Genomic DNA, 16,679 nt, shown 5'->3' on the forward strand with positions numbered 1-16,679 from the left:
GCTGCAAGTAGATGACAAGTTATTCTCCAGTCCTGATCTTCAGAGGTGGGAAAAGTACCCAAAAATTTACTCAAGTAAGAGTAGCACTATGTCAGCATATTTTTACTTCTTTTCCTGCTTTAAATCAAAAAAACTTTTTTACATATAGACTTCTAACAAGCTTATTTATCTTGTTGAAAGGCTATTTTTAAGTTATTTTTTAATCTTATTTTAAATGCACAGTTCAAATCCAACAATGCTTTATTGATCCCGGTAGGAAATTATATGTTGTTATTCACGTTAATTTAAATTTTCAAGGGGTTATTGTAGATAGTGATGGCTGTTGGCTGTAGCAGTCTGTATTACAGCACATTTTAAGAAGCCTCTGACTAAAGACACTCTGCTTTCCGAAGACAATCTAAATAAGATAATTTAGACGCAAATTCTTGGTAAGATTTTGTGTTTTTGCAGTGGAAACGCTTAGACTGCGTTTGTTGATAAACACATTCTTAGTCCTGGATTACAGCATAAAGTTTACGTTTCAAACTTTCTGCGCTCAGATTGGCCAGAAGACTGTGGAAATCCAGCAGTGAAACCTAAAACGCCGACTCAGCGCGTCGTCAACGGGGAGGAGGCCGTCCCCCACTCCTGGCCCTGGCAGGTCTCAATGCAGGTGCAAAAACCTTCTGCTTTCCCACCTTCCTGTTATAAAGTAATTACAAAAAATACTTTTTAGGACTTTTTACACTTGTGTTTCCATGATTATTTTTGCTTCACCGCTTAGAAAAACTCACACAGTAGTCTGTTAATCTTCAGCAGTCATGTCATTTCTAATTAGGAACTGTTAAATTGAGAATTTCTGATCGTAAAACACTAGAAACTAACGATAAAAATGGCAGCAAAAGGTTCCTTTAATGAGAGCAAAGCTTGGACAGAGCTATCAAGATCTGACAGCTCAGCAACTTTGGTTCTTCTTTGAAGTCCCTCAGTCATTTGCACAATATTTCAAAGTCCAGCTACTGATAATGATAATAATCTCCTAATACTATGACTTATTATAATTAAAAATAATCTTTTATCTAATGCTTTGACGTAGGTGTGTCCTCTCTGACTAGAAATGAATAAATGTCCTGATTTAAAAGTAATGTTTTGTTTTCTTGTTTCTGAAGGCGACTCTCTTGCCTCCCATCCCTTTCCTGCACAACTGTGGAGGCTCTTTGATTCACGAGGAATGGATCCTTACTGCTGCTCACTGTTTTATGTCGTCAGTACCTTACACAATAAATACACTTTTTTATTGTATTATCAACACATTTTAGCTTAAGTTGGTTGTTTTCGACATGTATTGAAACATATCTATGCTCCATGTGCTCTTCAGCCCTCTGAACAAACCGTCTTTGCACCGCATGTGTTTGGGAAAACACCACATGAACTCCTCCGTGGACGTTCCCTCGGCGGAGAAGTGCCTCCAGGTGGACGAGATAATCCGACACGAGGGCTTCGTGTACGAGAAGGATCCCTCTGACATCACCAACGACATCGCCCTGGTGCATCTGAGCGAGCCCGTCAACATGACGAGGGAAATCAGCCCCGTTTGTCTGCCCAAACCCGGAGCCGTGATGCCGGCGGGGACGCCGTGCTTCGTCACAGGATGGGGAGACGAGAAAGGTAGACATATTTTGGTGTTGAGCATTTTTAATACAAAGATTTAAGATGTTCTGTTGAACCACGACAATTTAATTTGTGTATTAAGTATTTTTATTTATATTTGACAGCTTATTTCAAACTTTTTTGTTAGCCAAATTAGTTTACATCTCTTATTTCTGTGTTTTGTAGTTTCTACATCTCTTATTTCTGTGTTTTGTAGTTTCTACATCTCTTATTTCTGTGTTTTGTAGTTTCTACATCTCTTATTTCTGTGTTTTGTAGTTTCTCTGATGACTTAAAACAAGCTCCTATATCTTGTTGAAAAATTACTTGTAAGTTAGTTTAGTCTTATTTCCATTGCACTAAGACATTTGCACTGGAAACTGGACCAAAAATACTTGCTAAGACTTTATTATTTTCCAGTGTGATGGTTTTAAGAGCCTTGTAGTTTATTCCATGCAGGAGGAGCAGCAGCCTATAACGCTGTTCCAGTACAAAATATTGGAACAGACATTAGTAACAAGCCTTGTTGATAGAACTTGTAACATCTGAAACATTTTGGTTTCTCAGGTAACTTGTTCCCTGTCGTGGCTAAGACGTTGAACCAAGCAGCTCTTCCAGTTGTTGACTTCCAGACCTGCAGCAAACCTTCGTACTGGTGGGACACGCTCCGGCCGTCCATGATCTGCGCCGGCTACGAATCCCCCGACGAGCTGAAATCTGCCTGCCAGGTTCGCACACAACCACACTCTGAAAACAAACCCAGGACAGTTTAGGCCAGGGGTTCACAAACTTTTCCACATCTTGGTTCCCAAAGCAGCATTAGCTTCTTGCCGGGAAATCCCGTTGCAAACCCACAAGCACTGTAGCATGCTTTACATGCTACAAAGGATGTCGTTTGGGAATAATCTCAGGAATTTTATACAGAAAAAGACTTTGAAATTTCTCAGTTTCAGTGTCAAAAGTTTAATTTTCAGGATTTTTGATCATGCGGAAATTTCACATTATTTTCTAGAAAATTTTTGAAATAATTTTCACAATATCTGAGTTTTTTAGCTAATTTTTGACAAAGTTTAAAATTTCCAATTTTTTTCAAAAAAATTTTGAACTGACTAAGATTAATATCACAAATTCTGAGGGGTTTTTTTAATAACTAATTTTAAACTTTTCTAGCTCTGAAATTTCCATGTTTTTTTCTTTAAAAAATTTTCTAAGGCTAATCTCAAAATTAAGAGATTTTTTTTGGCAGAAATTTTCTCCTCTGTCGTTTTTCTATCTACAATTACCCTAGTGTGCTATTAAATAAAAAGGCATCATATAAAATTCTTTATATTTACTTTTTTCAAAATAATTTTCCATAAAACTTTCTGAGGCCTTAGTAGCGCCCCCTTGTGACCACCCAGGAAGCCCACTTTGAAAAACTAATGATTTCCTTTGTAAGTCTTCGAACGTTACATAAATGTGTTGTTGTCACGTATCTGGGTCGTCTTTTCATTCCTCAATCAGCCGGCTGTTTTGTTTGCGGTCGCTCAACCTTGACTAGAAATCATCACTGCCCAGATTGCAGCTATAATTGGGACAAAAAGCACATTTGGGCATTATTTGTTTTCCGTAATGACCAACCACGCTCTGCGACAATTAGAGTCCCAGAGCTACAGGAAGCACTGAACAGGTCAACAAAACCTCAGTCAGGTTATTAATAAATCGCCCCAAATTCAAGGACACAGAATCAGAAGTGTCTGTTCTGCTGCCCTGCAGGGCGACTCGGGCGGTCCGTTTGCCTGCTCCGTCGCTGGGACCTGGGAGGTGCACGGTGTGGTCAGCTTCGGACCGCAGGGCTGCATCAAAGACAAGAAGCCGTCGGTGTTCACCCGAGTGTCGGCCTTCAGCCGCTGGATCGAGGACAGCATCCGGAAGTTCATGTACGAAAACAACAGAGCGATGTGAAATCTGCACAGATCAGGACGAAATGCTCCCAGAGTTCAGAGTTGTGTTTTATTGTCTTAACTACATAAAAGTAAGAGTAGAGAATATTTAATAATGTCTGTATTTGTTTACAATCACATTTATGTTCAAATAAAATTGAATATATTTGCAAATTTGTGTTTATATTTCAATTTCCTGTTTAGTTGTGCCACTCAATTTTTAAAATGTTACAATATTTTTGTTATACTTTGAGGAGAAAGTCAAATTTTCGTCATCTGGGTGTAATTACTGCTTTTTAAATGATGGAAACTTACCTGATGATGGATTAATCAGAAAATGATAGATCAATTAATGCAAAAATAATGAGCCACTGTTTACTTCAATTCAAATAAAAGTTATTTTTATTCCCAAAGCCTTTTTTAATTTTTTTAAACTGTCACTTCTTTTAACTTTTGTATTATTGCACCTGTTGTTATCTTCTCTATAATAAAATTCTTGGTTGAATTAGATTATTTTGGAGAATACACACATTTTTCTGATCAATACACAGGTTTTGTTTGAGTGGGTTTCTTCATAGCTGTCTGAAATTATTACAGAAAATAAAGAAAAAGATGTGCTGAACAGTAATAAATGATCACAATTTAAAAAATGTGAAAAGATAAACCTTGTTTTAAAGTTTTTAATATTTACAGCTACAGTCCGTAAAATAACCTCTGAATTTAGTTCCTTTTTTTTAACATAATATTTTAGTAATGAATTGTTTTTATCCCAGCGGTCAGTCTTCCTCTCCTCCCTGTTATCATCCTCTATCTTCCAGCCTCATTTCCTTGCAGAGTGGGTCTGCAGGACGTGTTCATGTTTGGGATTTTATCCCGAGTCACGTGAGCGCCTCGGTGAGCCAATGGGAGAGCTCGGCTCGGGTTTCAGCATGGGAGAGCAGAGGGGAGGAAGAGGGAGGAAGAGGGACTAATCTGTGCCTCATGGGGCTGAACGCCGCTGAATCTACCGGCACTGACTGACCAACAAACTCTTCATAACTGGATCTTCTTTCTGCTTTTGGAGGATTCAAATGTTGGGGATTAAAGGCGGACCTCTGGGCAGAAGTCTGGGGTTTTTCCTCTGACAGAGGAGGAGGAGGAGGAGGAAGAGGAGGATAGCTGCAGTTTTGCCCCTCATCTTTAAGCCTCTGCTGGAGTTTTTTGGTGGAAGAATGGGGGCAGGAGCTATGACCATCTGTGTAAGTAAAGCAACTTGTGAACGAGAGTTTAAGGATGAAAATAATGAGCCGGTGCTCCTCTGAGTGGCTGCGTTGGGGGAAAAATGCCCAAAATATTTGCTTCCTGCTCTCAATCCTGCTTTTCTTCGTGAAGTAGAAGTAACTTTATCTTTTAAAGTGATCAAATGCTCTTCTTTTATCTCTTTTCTTAAGTAACAGCGCATGTAAAACACGAAGAAATACACTTTTCACAAACTCCTGACTTTTCTTCTCTGTTATTTCATCCCCCTGGTTACGTCACTTGCTTAAAACTTCCCTTTTCCTCCTTTTTTTTCCTTCCCGACTGCAAGTTTTTTTCCGAGCTGTTTTTGACGTCTGTGGAGCTTTTGCTGCCAGTTGGCCCAGTGGCCACCCACATACTGGAGGGAGCCTGGAAAAGAGGCGCTGCAGGGGGAGGAGGAGGGCAGAGACGTGCCGGGGCCTGTCGTCCCTCCGTGAGTCAGGCAGCAGAAAGCAGGACCAGATGATCCGACCGGACCGGGACGTTTGGTCCACGAACTCAGTTCTGACATCTTTGGTTTAAAGGAAATGAAGGATTCCCAGCAAGATGTTTAAATTATTCACTGCAAGAATACAAAATCTTACCAAGTATTTTTGGTCCAGTTTCCAGTTCATAAGACAAACTAACTTAAAGGTAACTTTTCAGTAAGATATAAGAGTTTATTTAAAGTAAATAATTCCTTACTATGGATGGAAATGTATTCACTCCTAAGACATTTTCCCAAGTTAAACGTGACAAAATGTGCGACTGGAATTATCAGTTTTCATCAAAACTTCCTCAAAGCAATCAATAAAAACTAACAGGTATCAATATATTCAACCCGCTCTTTTAGGACATTCATAATCATTATATGGCCAAAAATGAAAATGAGTTCTACATAATAATAATTATTATAACAATGTTAATAACAATAATTAATTAAATAATCAGTTAAGATAATAATAATTGAAATAATCCAGTTAAAATCTAACTTTAACTGGATTATCCTCCACTCAACAGAGATTATTTAAAGCATATTAGCGACTTAATAAACCTTTCTTCTACTTGTTCACACACATAAACAGTATTTTCAAAGTGTTTCTGACATTAGAGCACTTCATATCTAGAAAAATGTGAAATCTGTCTATTAACTGGTCTAAATCAATCATAATGAGATCAATATTTTTAGATTATCTGATCAGTTACAGGGTTAGTGGTTGTTTTACAGAATTGGTTTTATCTGGGAAGTGGATGTCATGTTTATGGATTACATGATCAAAGTTTGATGAAACGACAAACAGAGGTCACACACTGCTGCGGGACAACATCACATTCTGTAACTTTTATTTTTAAAAATATACACTTTTTTTTACATATTTGTTAAAACTGTCACCATGTTGAGACGGTATAATATGAGACAGATTATTTGCTAAAAAATGTATTTATTTTCTGAGATACTTTTGCCATCTCAAGAAATGCGCCGCTCCAAACCAAAAACAACCAATCAGAGCCAAGAGTGCCTTAGCACTGTCAATCATCCCCATGTACTCACTACTAAATGTGCTAATGACAGAGAAACAAGTTACCGTTGCAGGAAAACTGGTTATCAGCTGTCATCGGTAGCTATGCTAACTAGCAGCTATCTGCAGCGTAGCAGAGGTGGAGGGAGAGAAAGAATGAGCAGCATGATTAACAGCGATAAGACCCGCCTCCTGGCTCTGATTGGTTGTCTCTCGATAGCGCTGGAAGAAGGCAAATGATCTGTTTCATACGATACTGTCACAATGAAGACACAGTTTCAACAAATATGCAAAAAAAAAAGTTCTTCAAGTTGCATACTGCAGCTTTAAGGGAGATGCCAGCCCATATCATGACACTGCCTCCACCAAAACCTGTTCAGCTTTGGCAGAGGGAATTTGTCAAGTTATTTATGGCTGTGATGAACATACTTAAATCTGCTTTTCTTTTAACCATTTAAAGGCAAATAAACTGGATTTTCAACAGTGTAGGATTTATCTCCAAGAGGCGTTGATACAATACAGAAAGAAAAATCAACTAAATACATATTTTTCAACGTTTTCTGCTAAATGTAAGCCAACTGGAGATGCGGTTTAAAGCATTTTTTCACAGAACTGTGTGTCTTTGTGTTCATGAAGTGTGAAAGCATCGTCAAAACGCGGGAGGATTACAGAGGATGCGTCACAGCTGACTGTCTCTGTAAACAATAGAGGAAAATGGCTTCCTGAAACCTTTTGTTCTCAGCCAGCTTCTTCCCAAAGGCCTGGCAGAAAGTTGGATTACTAAGTGACAGCACAATCTTTCTGAGCGGAGAGTTTTTTCAGTCCACAGAATGATCCTGTGACAAGACCTTGGGATCAGGAGAGCTTTGTGTTTCTCACTTTCATTCCCACAGAGTGGCAAACACTCAGGAATGTGTTTGATCTGGATTCTGGTTCTAGATCACCTTAGACAGCCTGCAGACTGAACATGGAGCGATTAATCGTGATTAATCGTGATTAATCGAATGACGACACGATCGTCAATTACTGAAAGAATAACACAGAACACTAATTCAGTCAAAACCGTGGAAAACATAAACATTTAGCATATAAGCTAATAAATAAAAACCTTCTTTGTAAATATGCTCGACCCAGAACTCGTCTAGTGCCAGTTTTAGCTTCACCTGGTTTAAATTCCAGAAGAGAAAAATCACCTTCTGCTATGCAATTATTAATCGGTTAATGGAAAAAACATTAGAAACATCAACTCTAGACTGGGGCTGCACAGTGGTGAAGTTGGTAGAGCTGTTGCCTTGCAGCAAGAAAGTTCTGGGTTCGATTCCCGGGTCTTTCTGCATGGAGTTTGCATTTTCTCCCTGTGCATGGTGGGTTTTCTCCGGGTACTCCGGTTTCTTCCCACAGTCCAAAAACATGACTGTCAGGTTAGTTGGCCTCTCCAAATTGCCCCTAGGTGTGAGTGTGTGTGTGCATGGTTGTGTGTCTCTGTGTTGCCCTGTGACAGACTGGTGACCTGTCCAGGGTGACCCTGACCTTTGCCCAGAGCGTTAGCTGGAGAAGCACCAGCACCTCCTGACCCCACTGAGGGACAAGGGTGTAAAGAAAATGGATAGATGGATGGAACTCTAGACTGTATTAATGTATATTTTTACACAAAGAGATGCTGTATTATTGCATTTTAGGCAATTAAATGTTTATTTTAAAACTTAACTGAACACTTTGTTTATTTGCATTTCTACATAATGTATTATTGTATAAAATAAGCTTTAGTGGTTAATGAAAAATCTGCAGAATGTGACCATTTTCAATCAATAGAATAATTGAACGGTTAATGATGCGTGTATGTGGCTGCACATGTTGAGGCAGTGATTTCATTCACCTCTGGTGTTTCACCAACACTCTGCACGTTGTCATGGCAGTGAAGACGGACCTGGAGCGTCTGGTCATTATGTCCTCGTCTCAGATCAGCTTAACTGGAAATCTGTGGGGGGATCAACTTTATTTTACTCCACACAGGACATGAAATGAATAGAGAGCAATAAAAAAAAGTCCCAAAAACTTAAATCTGAAATTATCTTTACAGTGAGGCAGGATTTTTGGAATAATTTGCATTTAATCAACTTGATGTATTTGAATCTCTTGATGTCTTTTTGTTTTGTTTTGGTTTTTATGTCAATATCTTTAAATCTAAACTAGACCAGCAACAGTGCAACTCTGTGCTTTTTATTATCTCGTATTTCACAAAAAATATTTGACAATGCTCAAAACACTGAAAAAAACGAATAGTTGATCCAACTTAAATTAATTACTTCAATTTGCTAATTTATTCAGTTAGAGTAGCTACTTCTTCTGCATATTGAATAATTTTGCATGGCTCTTGACTGCAGGTGGTAGAAACCTGCTTCAGCTGCACACGTTTTGTGATTCTTGACCTGAAGATGTTAAGAACAACACAAAGAATTTATCTTTTACTTGTTTTTATTTTATTCCACAGGAAGTCATGCCACAAACATCCAGCAACATTTACTCAGAAACACAACTGGGCACACCTGGCCACCATAACTAGTTAAACGCAGCAAAGATTTCAGATGATTTTTGTTCCTGGAAGTGAAATAAAAACATTTTATCGATCAACAAAATAGAAAATAATTGGCTCAAAAAGTTAAGCATTACAGTAAAAAATTATATTATTATCTGTTTTTATTAAAATATTGCTTATTAATTTATTGCTGTGCAGGTAAAGAATAAAGAATTCACAATAATTATATATTTTTTGGGATTTTTTATTGGGGAAAAAACACACATTGTGGTAGAATATGCAAGATTTTTCTTTCTTTAAACTCCTTTTAATTCAAAGCTTTTCTCTATGTCAACATGTGCCAGGTTTGTTTTAACTGTAAGTTAATGAAATAAACACATAAAATGTTCCATCTGATGAAACATGTTTTCATAAGAACTGAAACATTTCACACATTTCTCAGTCAGTTCACCTGTTTGCACTGCAAAAACAAAAACAAGTATTTTTAGTCCAGTTTCTAATGCAAACATCTTAGTTCACTTGAAATAAGATCAATTTACTTACAAATAAGTTCTCAGCAAGAAGTAGTACTGATGAAAAAGTACGAGCTCCATTTTCAGATTGTCACAAAAAGCACAGGAGAAATATTTTGTTATAAGTTTCGTAATATGCCAATTCATTTAATTCTTTTTCATCAATATCCAGGAGTTATTGACTTGAAACAAGCTCCTGTTTCTTGCTGTAAAGTTATTTGTACGTTAATTTAGTCTTATTTCAGCTGTGCTGAGATATTTGCAGTAGAAACTGGACCGGTACCAGTTGGTGGGATTTTGTGTTTTTGCAGTGTGAATGGCTGACCCACGCACCTACAATATGGTGGAGTTGTAGCCATGACAACAGCTCTGAGACTTCCTTCCACTCTGCAGGATCCAGAACAGCAGGAAGTCTTAGCTGAAAGCAGAACTGAATAAACAAAGACGGATAAAACGATGCAGCGGTAAAAAGTGACGCAGAGATTTAATGGAAGCAGGTGACGGTTTAACTCAGAGTTTTTTACCATGTGAGCGTAGCAATGTGTTCCTCCACAGGTAACCAGGTGAGGCTTTTGTTATGTTATGAATCTATGACCCTAAATGCTCATTTCTGCAACCTTGTGTTTGAGCGTCTCTCTCTCTTTAACAAAGGTGTAACCTGGTAACCTGCACCGCTTCCCTCCGCCTCCCACAGCATGACGCTCTAAATACAGAAGCTGCGTTTCCTGCAGCCTCATGATGGCTGATTTCTGCTCTTCTCTCCCCCTGCAGCACAACCAGACTGCCGTTCTGGTCAGAGAAGACATGAAGAGGATGGTCCAGATACCCATGCTGAGATCCAGAGCTGTGGCAGCCCAAAGCAACAAGGCGTTTGGAGCGCCGCTGCTGGAGCTGAGGGAGCGCGGCCTGGTGGAGGACGGAGTGCCTCTGCTGGTGCGGAGGATGGTGGAGCATCTCAGCAAGCATGGTAACAGGAACCTCTTCAGCAGAATTCATGTTTTGGTTTGAAATGAAGAGAATCACCTTTAACAGTTCATTACAAAAGAGCAGGCCTGTTGCAAGAAGCAATAATTGAGATCAATACTTTGCCTGATTTATCGTTTTCCTCTTTTCTCGTTTTCTACCAAAAACTGGATCTTCAGTCGGGTGTTTTGGTCTCAACTAGCCCTTTTGTTTTGAAGGATAATTTTATTTACAGAACTTCATGATTCATTTGTTGTTTTGTTTATTTATTTTGGATATTTATAATGTGTTCCAGTTTCAGACTTCATTATTATTGATCTTAAAGGATGCATTCTTGCTTTATTATGCTGGAAAATCATCTAAAAGCAACAATATTATCATTTAATGAAATAACTTGTTAAATTTGGTTTTGCGACAGATCTTGTGCTGTGGTTTCCATGTTTTTATGAACATTTCTGTGCTTTATTTACTTTAAAGAGAACTCAGATTTATACATGAATGTACAGTAATTCACAATAGCTGAAAAATTGCACATTTTCTCTTCTCTCTCTCTCTCTCTCTCTCTCTCTCTCTCTCTCTCTCTCTCTATATATATATATATATATATATATATATATATATATATATATATATATATACACACACACCAACAGACATAATTGACAGAAATGATGCTCATCAACAGAAAACTACCATCTCTATTGGTTAAATGTATATTAGATGCATTCCAGCTACATTTGAGTGGCAAACATTTGATCATTGTAATGTAAATTTACCATATATATAGTATATATATTTATACTTAGTGGATATTTGCCTATTTAAACTTTTGTGTTTAAAAGTAAACAAGGATGTACAACTGAAACCAGAAGTTTACATGTTTCTTTCCTCACCAATCAGATCAAATCTCTTTTTCTTTTTCTTTTTTTAGGTCAGTTAGAGATTTTTAGTTACTAAATGACACAATGATGAGAGAGAGAATATGTCAGAGAGTTATTTATCATTACTGTCATTGGAGTCAGAAGTTTTCATACAGTTCCTCAGTATTTGGTGGCTGTAGTTGGGCCAAATGTTTTGGGTTTCCCTCCATTCGAGTTCTGGCCGGTTCCTCCTGACAGAAGAAAAAGAAGCTCGGTCTGATTTAACTTCAGACAATGAGAAAAATAAATGTGTATGCGTCTTTATTTGCTGTATGTAAACTTCTGGTTTAAACTATTAAAAACTGGAATCTGAACCTCGAATCTTTTTTTAACCTTCTGTTAATTCTCACATGCTGCAGTGCATCAATTTAACCACTAGATGTCACTACAGGAGCACGGAACTTTTTACTAGCTTCTTCTGGAAGACTTTATATTTATTCATTTTAAATTATAAGCAATAGTGTTTTTCAGATATGGACAACTGTGCAATATTTTGTCTCCAGCTGCAGAAATTAAATATGAACTTATTTAGTAAATTGTTTCCAACCAAGTTAAGACTATAGCAAAGAGATATTTAATATTTCCATTCTCACAGCAGTTTCTGAATGAAATATACTTCTTAATCCATGTAACTTTGCTGCAAAGCAATGGTTAAATGTTATTTTAAAAGCTAAAGCTGCTGAGAGTACAGATTATGTGAGATTCTGTGAGAGAGAAAAACCTCTAGGATCTTTGTTGATGTCATAAAATCACAAACGTACTCGTTTATTTTATCACAAGTTTAATTTTAACTGACGTTAAAACAATTTAAGTCAAACATTGACTAAAATCAAAACATGAATATGATATCGGCAGAGGCATGAGTGAGTCATAAAACACATTTCAGTCATCACCTTGCTGTGGTCAGGATCATCTGGGTAAAGATAAAGATTCAAATAAACCCACACAATTATATCTAAAAAAAACATGACAAGCGTAAAATAGTATTGTAAAGATAAGTTACGGAAACTCCTGCTGGTTTGTGTGGCGTGGTTATTAAATTATATTAATGTTCATAAAGTTCGTATAAAAATGAATCACTCTTAAATCTCAAAAACAGCTGGAAGGAAGTAATTTATGATCTGCGAACATCTTGGGAAAGGTTATGAAAAAAAAAAGTAAAGTTCAGATTATTTACAAAAACATATTTTTGACATGTTTTTTTATATATATTTCAAATTTTATGAAAACACAATGTCTAAAATAGACCTAAAATACTTTGGAAAGCCCAGATGATGATGTCATGGCTTTGGATGCTTCTGATTGGTTCATTCACAGCAGCTGAGTTACCTGGACAGAAACCTGTGGATGAATCCAAAAACCAAATCACAGAGTCTGAAGTGAGACATTTTGTTTTCCACAGTGAATAACTGAATTACACCAAAAGTATCATAAAACGCTGCATTATGTTTACAAAAAAGGTTTGTTTTTAAAAAAAACTGTCTTGACGAAAACCCTTTCCTGATTTTTCTGACATTTAGCAGGTATTAATGGAAACAATTGGTATAATTTTATGTCAGATGAGGAAAAAAATGTTTTCTTTTCTACAGTATGTAAATATCTGGTTTCAACCATATGGAGGTTTCCCATTTGGACCCACTGACCCGTTAAAGTCTCTTTGCTGACCCCCCAAATGATTAAAAAAATCTTCTCGAGGATCCCGTTTTCTACCAGTAACTGGTTTTACTGAATAATTGATTACGCAACTCCAATTCCATGATTAGGTGTCTAACTGTAACTAAATAGTGTTTTCCTTCGCCTTTCTGCAGCGCTGCATCAGGAAGGTTTGTTCAGAGTAAACGGGAACGTTCGGGCTGTGGAGACCCTGAAGCTGCGACTGGAGAGCGGCGGCGGCGGCGGCGACGAGGCGGAGCTGCTCTCGGAGTCGGATCTGTGCACCGTGTCCAGCCTGCTCAAACGCTACCTCAGAGATCTGCCTGGAGGCCTGGTCGGCTCCACGGTGCAGCAGAAACTCATGCAGCACTATCAGGGTAAAACATTAACTCCCACCTTTATCTTATCCGCTCAGTTGATCCAACCAGCAGAACTGGATGGAGCTTTAGGATTTTACAGCCAGGATTTGCAGATATAGAAGTGTAATAAATAAACATTATGAATATCTGGGTCATAGATGGATGAAAGCAGCTTCTCCATCAAACAGAGCCAACCAGGTCATCGCTGAGTTAAATCTGAGTTATTGATCCCAGCAGTCATGGATCTCATGGCGATAATCTTGGCAGTCCTAAACATTTAGTGAGGCAGAGAAAGTGTTTGCTCCCGTCCAGCTCCAGGCGGTTATATTTTACGCGAAAGATGGCAGAGGAGAGAACAGTTTGGCTGAAGTCAGTTTGGCTTTCATTTACTTATTAAATTAAATTAAATCCATTTATACCCACCTTTCCATGCAGGGTGAGAATCCGGGATCAGGACAGTCAAGTTTTTTCTATAGTTAAGCAAAAAAGATCAAGGAGCTAATTGTGCTAATGCTAAATTAAAGCTTGGGCAGAACAAGTGGAGACTTAGTTTCTCTTCTATTATTTCTGCTATTTATCATATTAATGCTAACATATTTTTCTTTAAACACATTAACTTAAAAGTGAAATGTTTCAAGTTTAAGTGAGTGGCTTTAGCCTTTATTAGTGCTGATGTTTGCTAATACTTAACTATGTTCAATTTACTTCAGAAATCAGGACTCAGATCTTGGAATGACTGAAAACAATCACCATTAATTATTTCTCTAATGGATTGATAAAAGGCAAAAGTACATAACCTAAATTTGCTTTTCATTGAAACAGGTGTTGATGAAATAGCTAGCAGAAAGCTGCACTGCAACAATTAGCTTAAGGTTAGTTAACAAGAACGACAAGGTTAGATTTTTATACACTTTCTCAGAAGTGCAGCTGTAAAAAATGCACTTATAAGAAAGTGTTATGATAAAAATGAACCAATAGTTTGTAAATATTTCCATGAATTTAGATTTTTAAATCAGGTGCTAATTTAAATTGTAGGGTTTGCTGTGCTAACTGTTAACGTGACTGACCACGCTAACAACTGTTAGCTGTAGCCTACAACACAATATTCCTTTGCCTTTAAACTGATAAATATACGGCACAATGTGTAACATCTGGTTTTTTATGTTGTTTTTTTTACTTTAACTACATTTGTACATGCAGCAGCCATACGAGCTTTTGAACTCTGGGACTTTTCTAAGCTAGCGCTCCATCTTCAGCGGTCGCTTCACTTGCTTTTTAAAATGTTTTTACTTAGAACTCAGAAATCCAGATTTTTGAGGAACCAGCTATCCATCCATCCATTTTCTTCCGCTTATCCGGGGTCGGGTCGCGGGGGCAGCAGCTTCAGAAGGGAGGCCCAGACTTCCCTCTCCCCAGCCACTTCTTCCAGCTCCTCCGGGGGAATCCCAAGGCGTTCCCAGGCCAGCCGAGAGACGTAATCCCTCCAGCGTGTCCTGGGTCTTCCCCGAGGCCTCCTCCCGGTGGGACGTGCCTGGAACACCTCACCAGGGAGGCGTCCAGGAGGCATCCTTACCAGATGCCCGAGCCTCAACTGGCTCCTCTCGACGTGGAGGAGCAGCGGCTCTACTCTGAGTCCCTCCCGGATGACCGAGCTTCTCACCCTATCTCTAAGGGAGAGCCCAGCCACCCTGCGGAGGAAACCCATTTCGGCCGCTTGTACCCGTGATCTCGTTCTTTCGGTCATGACCCAAAGCTCATGACCATAGATGAGGGTGGGAACGTAGATCGACCGGTAAATCGAGAGCTTCGCTTTTTGGCTCAGCTCTCTCTTCACCACGACGGACCGGTACAGCGCCCGCTTCACGGCAGACGCTGCCCCAATCCGCCTGTCGATCTCCCGCTCCCTTCTTCCCTCATTCGTGAACAAGATCCCCAGATACTTAAACTCCTCCACTTGAGGCAGGACGACCCCCCTGACCCGGAGAAGGCACTCTACCCTTTTCTCTACCAGCTAAAACATCAAATTATCTTTTATAAATCCCTGCGTCACACTGGTACCATGGAAGTACAACCTGACAAGTGTACCAGTAAAAACAGGTGTTGATGAAATAGCTAGAGGCTAGCTGCACTGCTGCTAGTAGCTTATTTGGGCATTAATAGGAACAAGGTTAGATTTTTATATTTGTAAAAATTGCACTTCAAAGAAAGTGTAATGATGAATATCGCCTAAAAGTTTGTAAATATTTCCATGAATTTTGACAGACTGGCTGAGATTGACTCGCCTTAGCATGCCGAGTGCTTGTAGTGGTTAACTCGGCCACTAGAGAGCAGTAAGCTCCGATGAACTAAACCACAGGTGTCAAACTCCAGTCCTGAAGGACCGCTGTCCTGCAGTTTTTAGATGTGCCACAGGTACAAAACACTGCAATGAAATGACCTCCTCCTTGTGTAGGTAAGTTCTCCAGAGTCCTGCTAATGACCTAATTATTCCATTCAGGTGGTGCAGCAGCAGAGGCACATCTAAAAGTTGCAGGGCAGTGGCTCTCCAGGGCTGGAGTTTGACACCCCTGAACTAAACACTGCAGCATCATAAGTTATCCACATATTTAATGTATCTCCATCCATCCATTTTCTTGACACCCTTGTCCCTCAGTGGGGTCAGGAGGTGCTGGTGCCTCTCCAGCTAGCATACCGGGCGAGAGGCGGGGTCACCCTGGACAGGTCGCCAGTCTGTCGCAGGGCAACACAGAGACACACAACCATGCACACACACACTCACACCTAGGGGCAATTTGGAGAGGCCAATTAACCTGACAGTCATGTTTTTGGACTGTGGGAGGAAACCGGAGTACCCAGAGAAAACCCACCATGCACAGGGAGAACATGGAGACTCCATGCAGAAAGACCGGGGCCGGGAATCGAACCCAGAGGCAACAGCTCTTATTTAATGTATCTAAATTATTTACATTTCTTCATGCTTAGACTCATGTAAAAGATGTTTTTAGAAACAATCTGTGCATTTTTCTCCTCAGCATCTTAACTTTAGAAGGTGTAAATGTAAAATAAACAGTATTCACTCAAACCTGCACTGAATCTGAACTTCACTCATCTGTAGAGTTACAACTGTAGGCCATTGTTCCCCTCTGGCCCTCTGCACACTGACACAGATGTACCCACATTGGTACGCATGCATGCACACAAGCAGAGAGCCATTCTCTACATTTGCGTCACTCAGTCATATCCGTTTATCCAACTCTGACCTAATTAATTATCCTGAGTAAGAGTCTCAACATATTTTCAGGCTCTTTGCTGTAATGCTTTTCCAAGTCACCATCCCTGGAGATTAAACATCAGTTTTTACGTGTGTTTGGGATCTTTCTCCTGCCGGAAAACTGAAATATGTTGGCT

The 16,679-nt window shown here is 39.1% G+C and overlaps 2 protein-coding genes across 10 annotated transcripts in view; both read left to right on the forward strand.

Moving 5' to 3' along the window:
- LOC103471060 (ovochymase-2) overlaps positions 1 to 4,059 on the forward strand; it is a 40,790-nt gene extending 36,731 nt beyond the window's left edge. For all 3 annotated transcript variants that reach the window (XM_081611302.1, XM_081611297.1, XM_081611300.1), the window contains 5 exons: positions 540 to 652; positions 1,149 to 1,243; positions 1,358 to 1,647; positions 2,197 to 2,357; positions 3,385 to 4,059. In XM_081611302.1, coding sequence (XP_081467428.1) covers positions 540 to 652; positions 1,149 to 1,243; positions 1,358 to 1,647; positions 2,197 to 2,357; positions 3,385 to 3,573 — 848 coding nt within the window. In that variant the 3' untranslated portion in view covers positions 3,574 to 4,059. The remainder of the gene's footprint in view (positions 1 to 539; positions 653 to 1,148; positions 1,244 to 1,357; positions 1,648 to 2,196; positions 2,358 to 3,384) is intronic.
- A 466-nt stretch (positions 4,060 to 4,525) lies between these two features.
- Positions 4,526 to 16,679, forward strand: part of fam13a (family with sequence similarity 13 member A) — a 67,648-nt gene continuing 55,494 nt past the window's right edge. For 4 of the 7 annotated variants that reach the window (XM_081611314.1, XM_081611325.1, XM_081611323.1 and 1 more), the window contains exons 1-3: positions 5,361 to 5,462; positions 10,148 to 10,343; positions 13,068 to 13,289. In XM_081611314.1, coding sequence (XP_081467440.1) covers positions 5,376 to 5,462; positions 10,148 to 10,343; positions 13,068 to 13,289 — 505 coding nt within the window. In that variant the 5' untranslated portion in view covers positions 5,361 to 5,375. Of the gene's footprint in view, positions 4,790 to 5,360; positions 5,463 to 9,772; positions 9,940 to 10,072; positions 10,344 to 13,067; positions 13,290 to 16,679 lie in introns of those variants that run through there. The other 3 variants (XM_008419812.3, XM_017305319.2, XM_017305315.2) reach the window with 3 other exon arrangements.

The sequence above is a fragment of the Poecilia reticulata genome, chromosome 1 (assembly GCF_904066995.2).
Source record: "Poecilia reticulata chromosome 1, P_reticulata-male-v2, whole genome shotgun sequence".
NCBI lineage: Eukaryota > Metazoa > Chordata > Actinopteri > Cyprinodontiformes > Poeciliidae > Poecilia > Poecilia reticulata.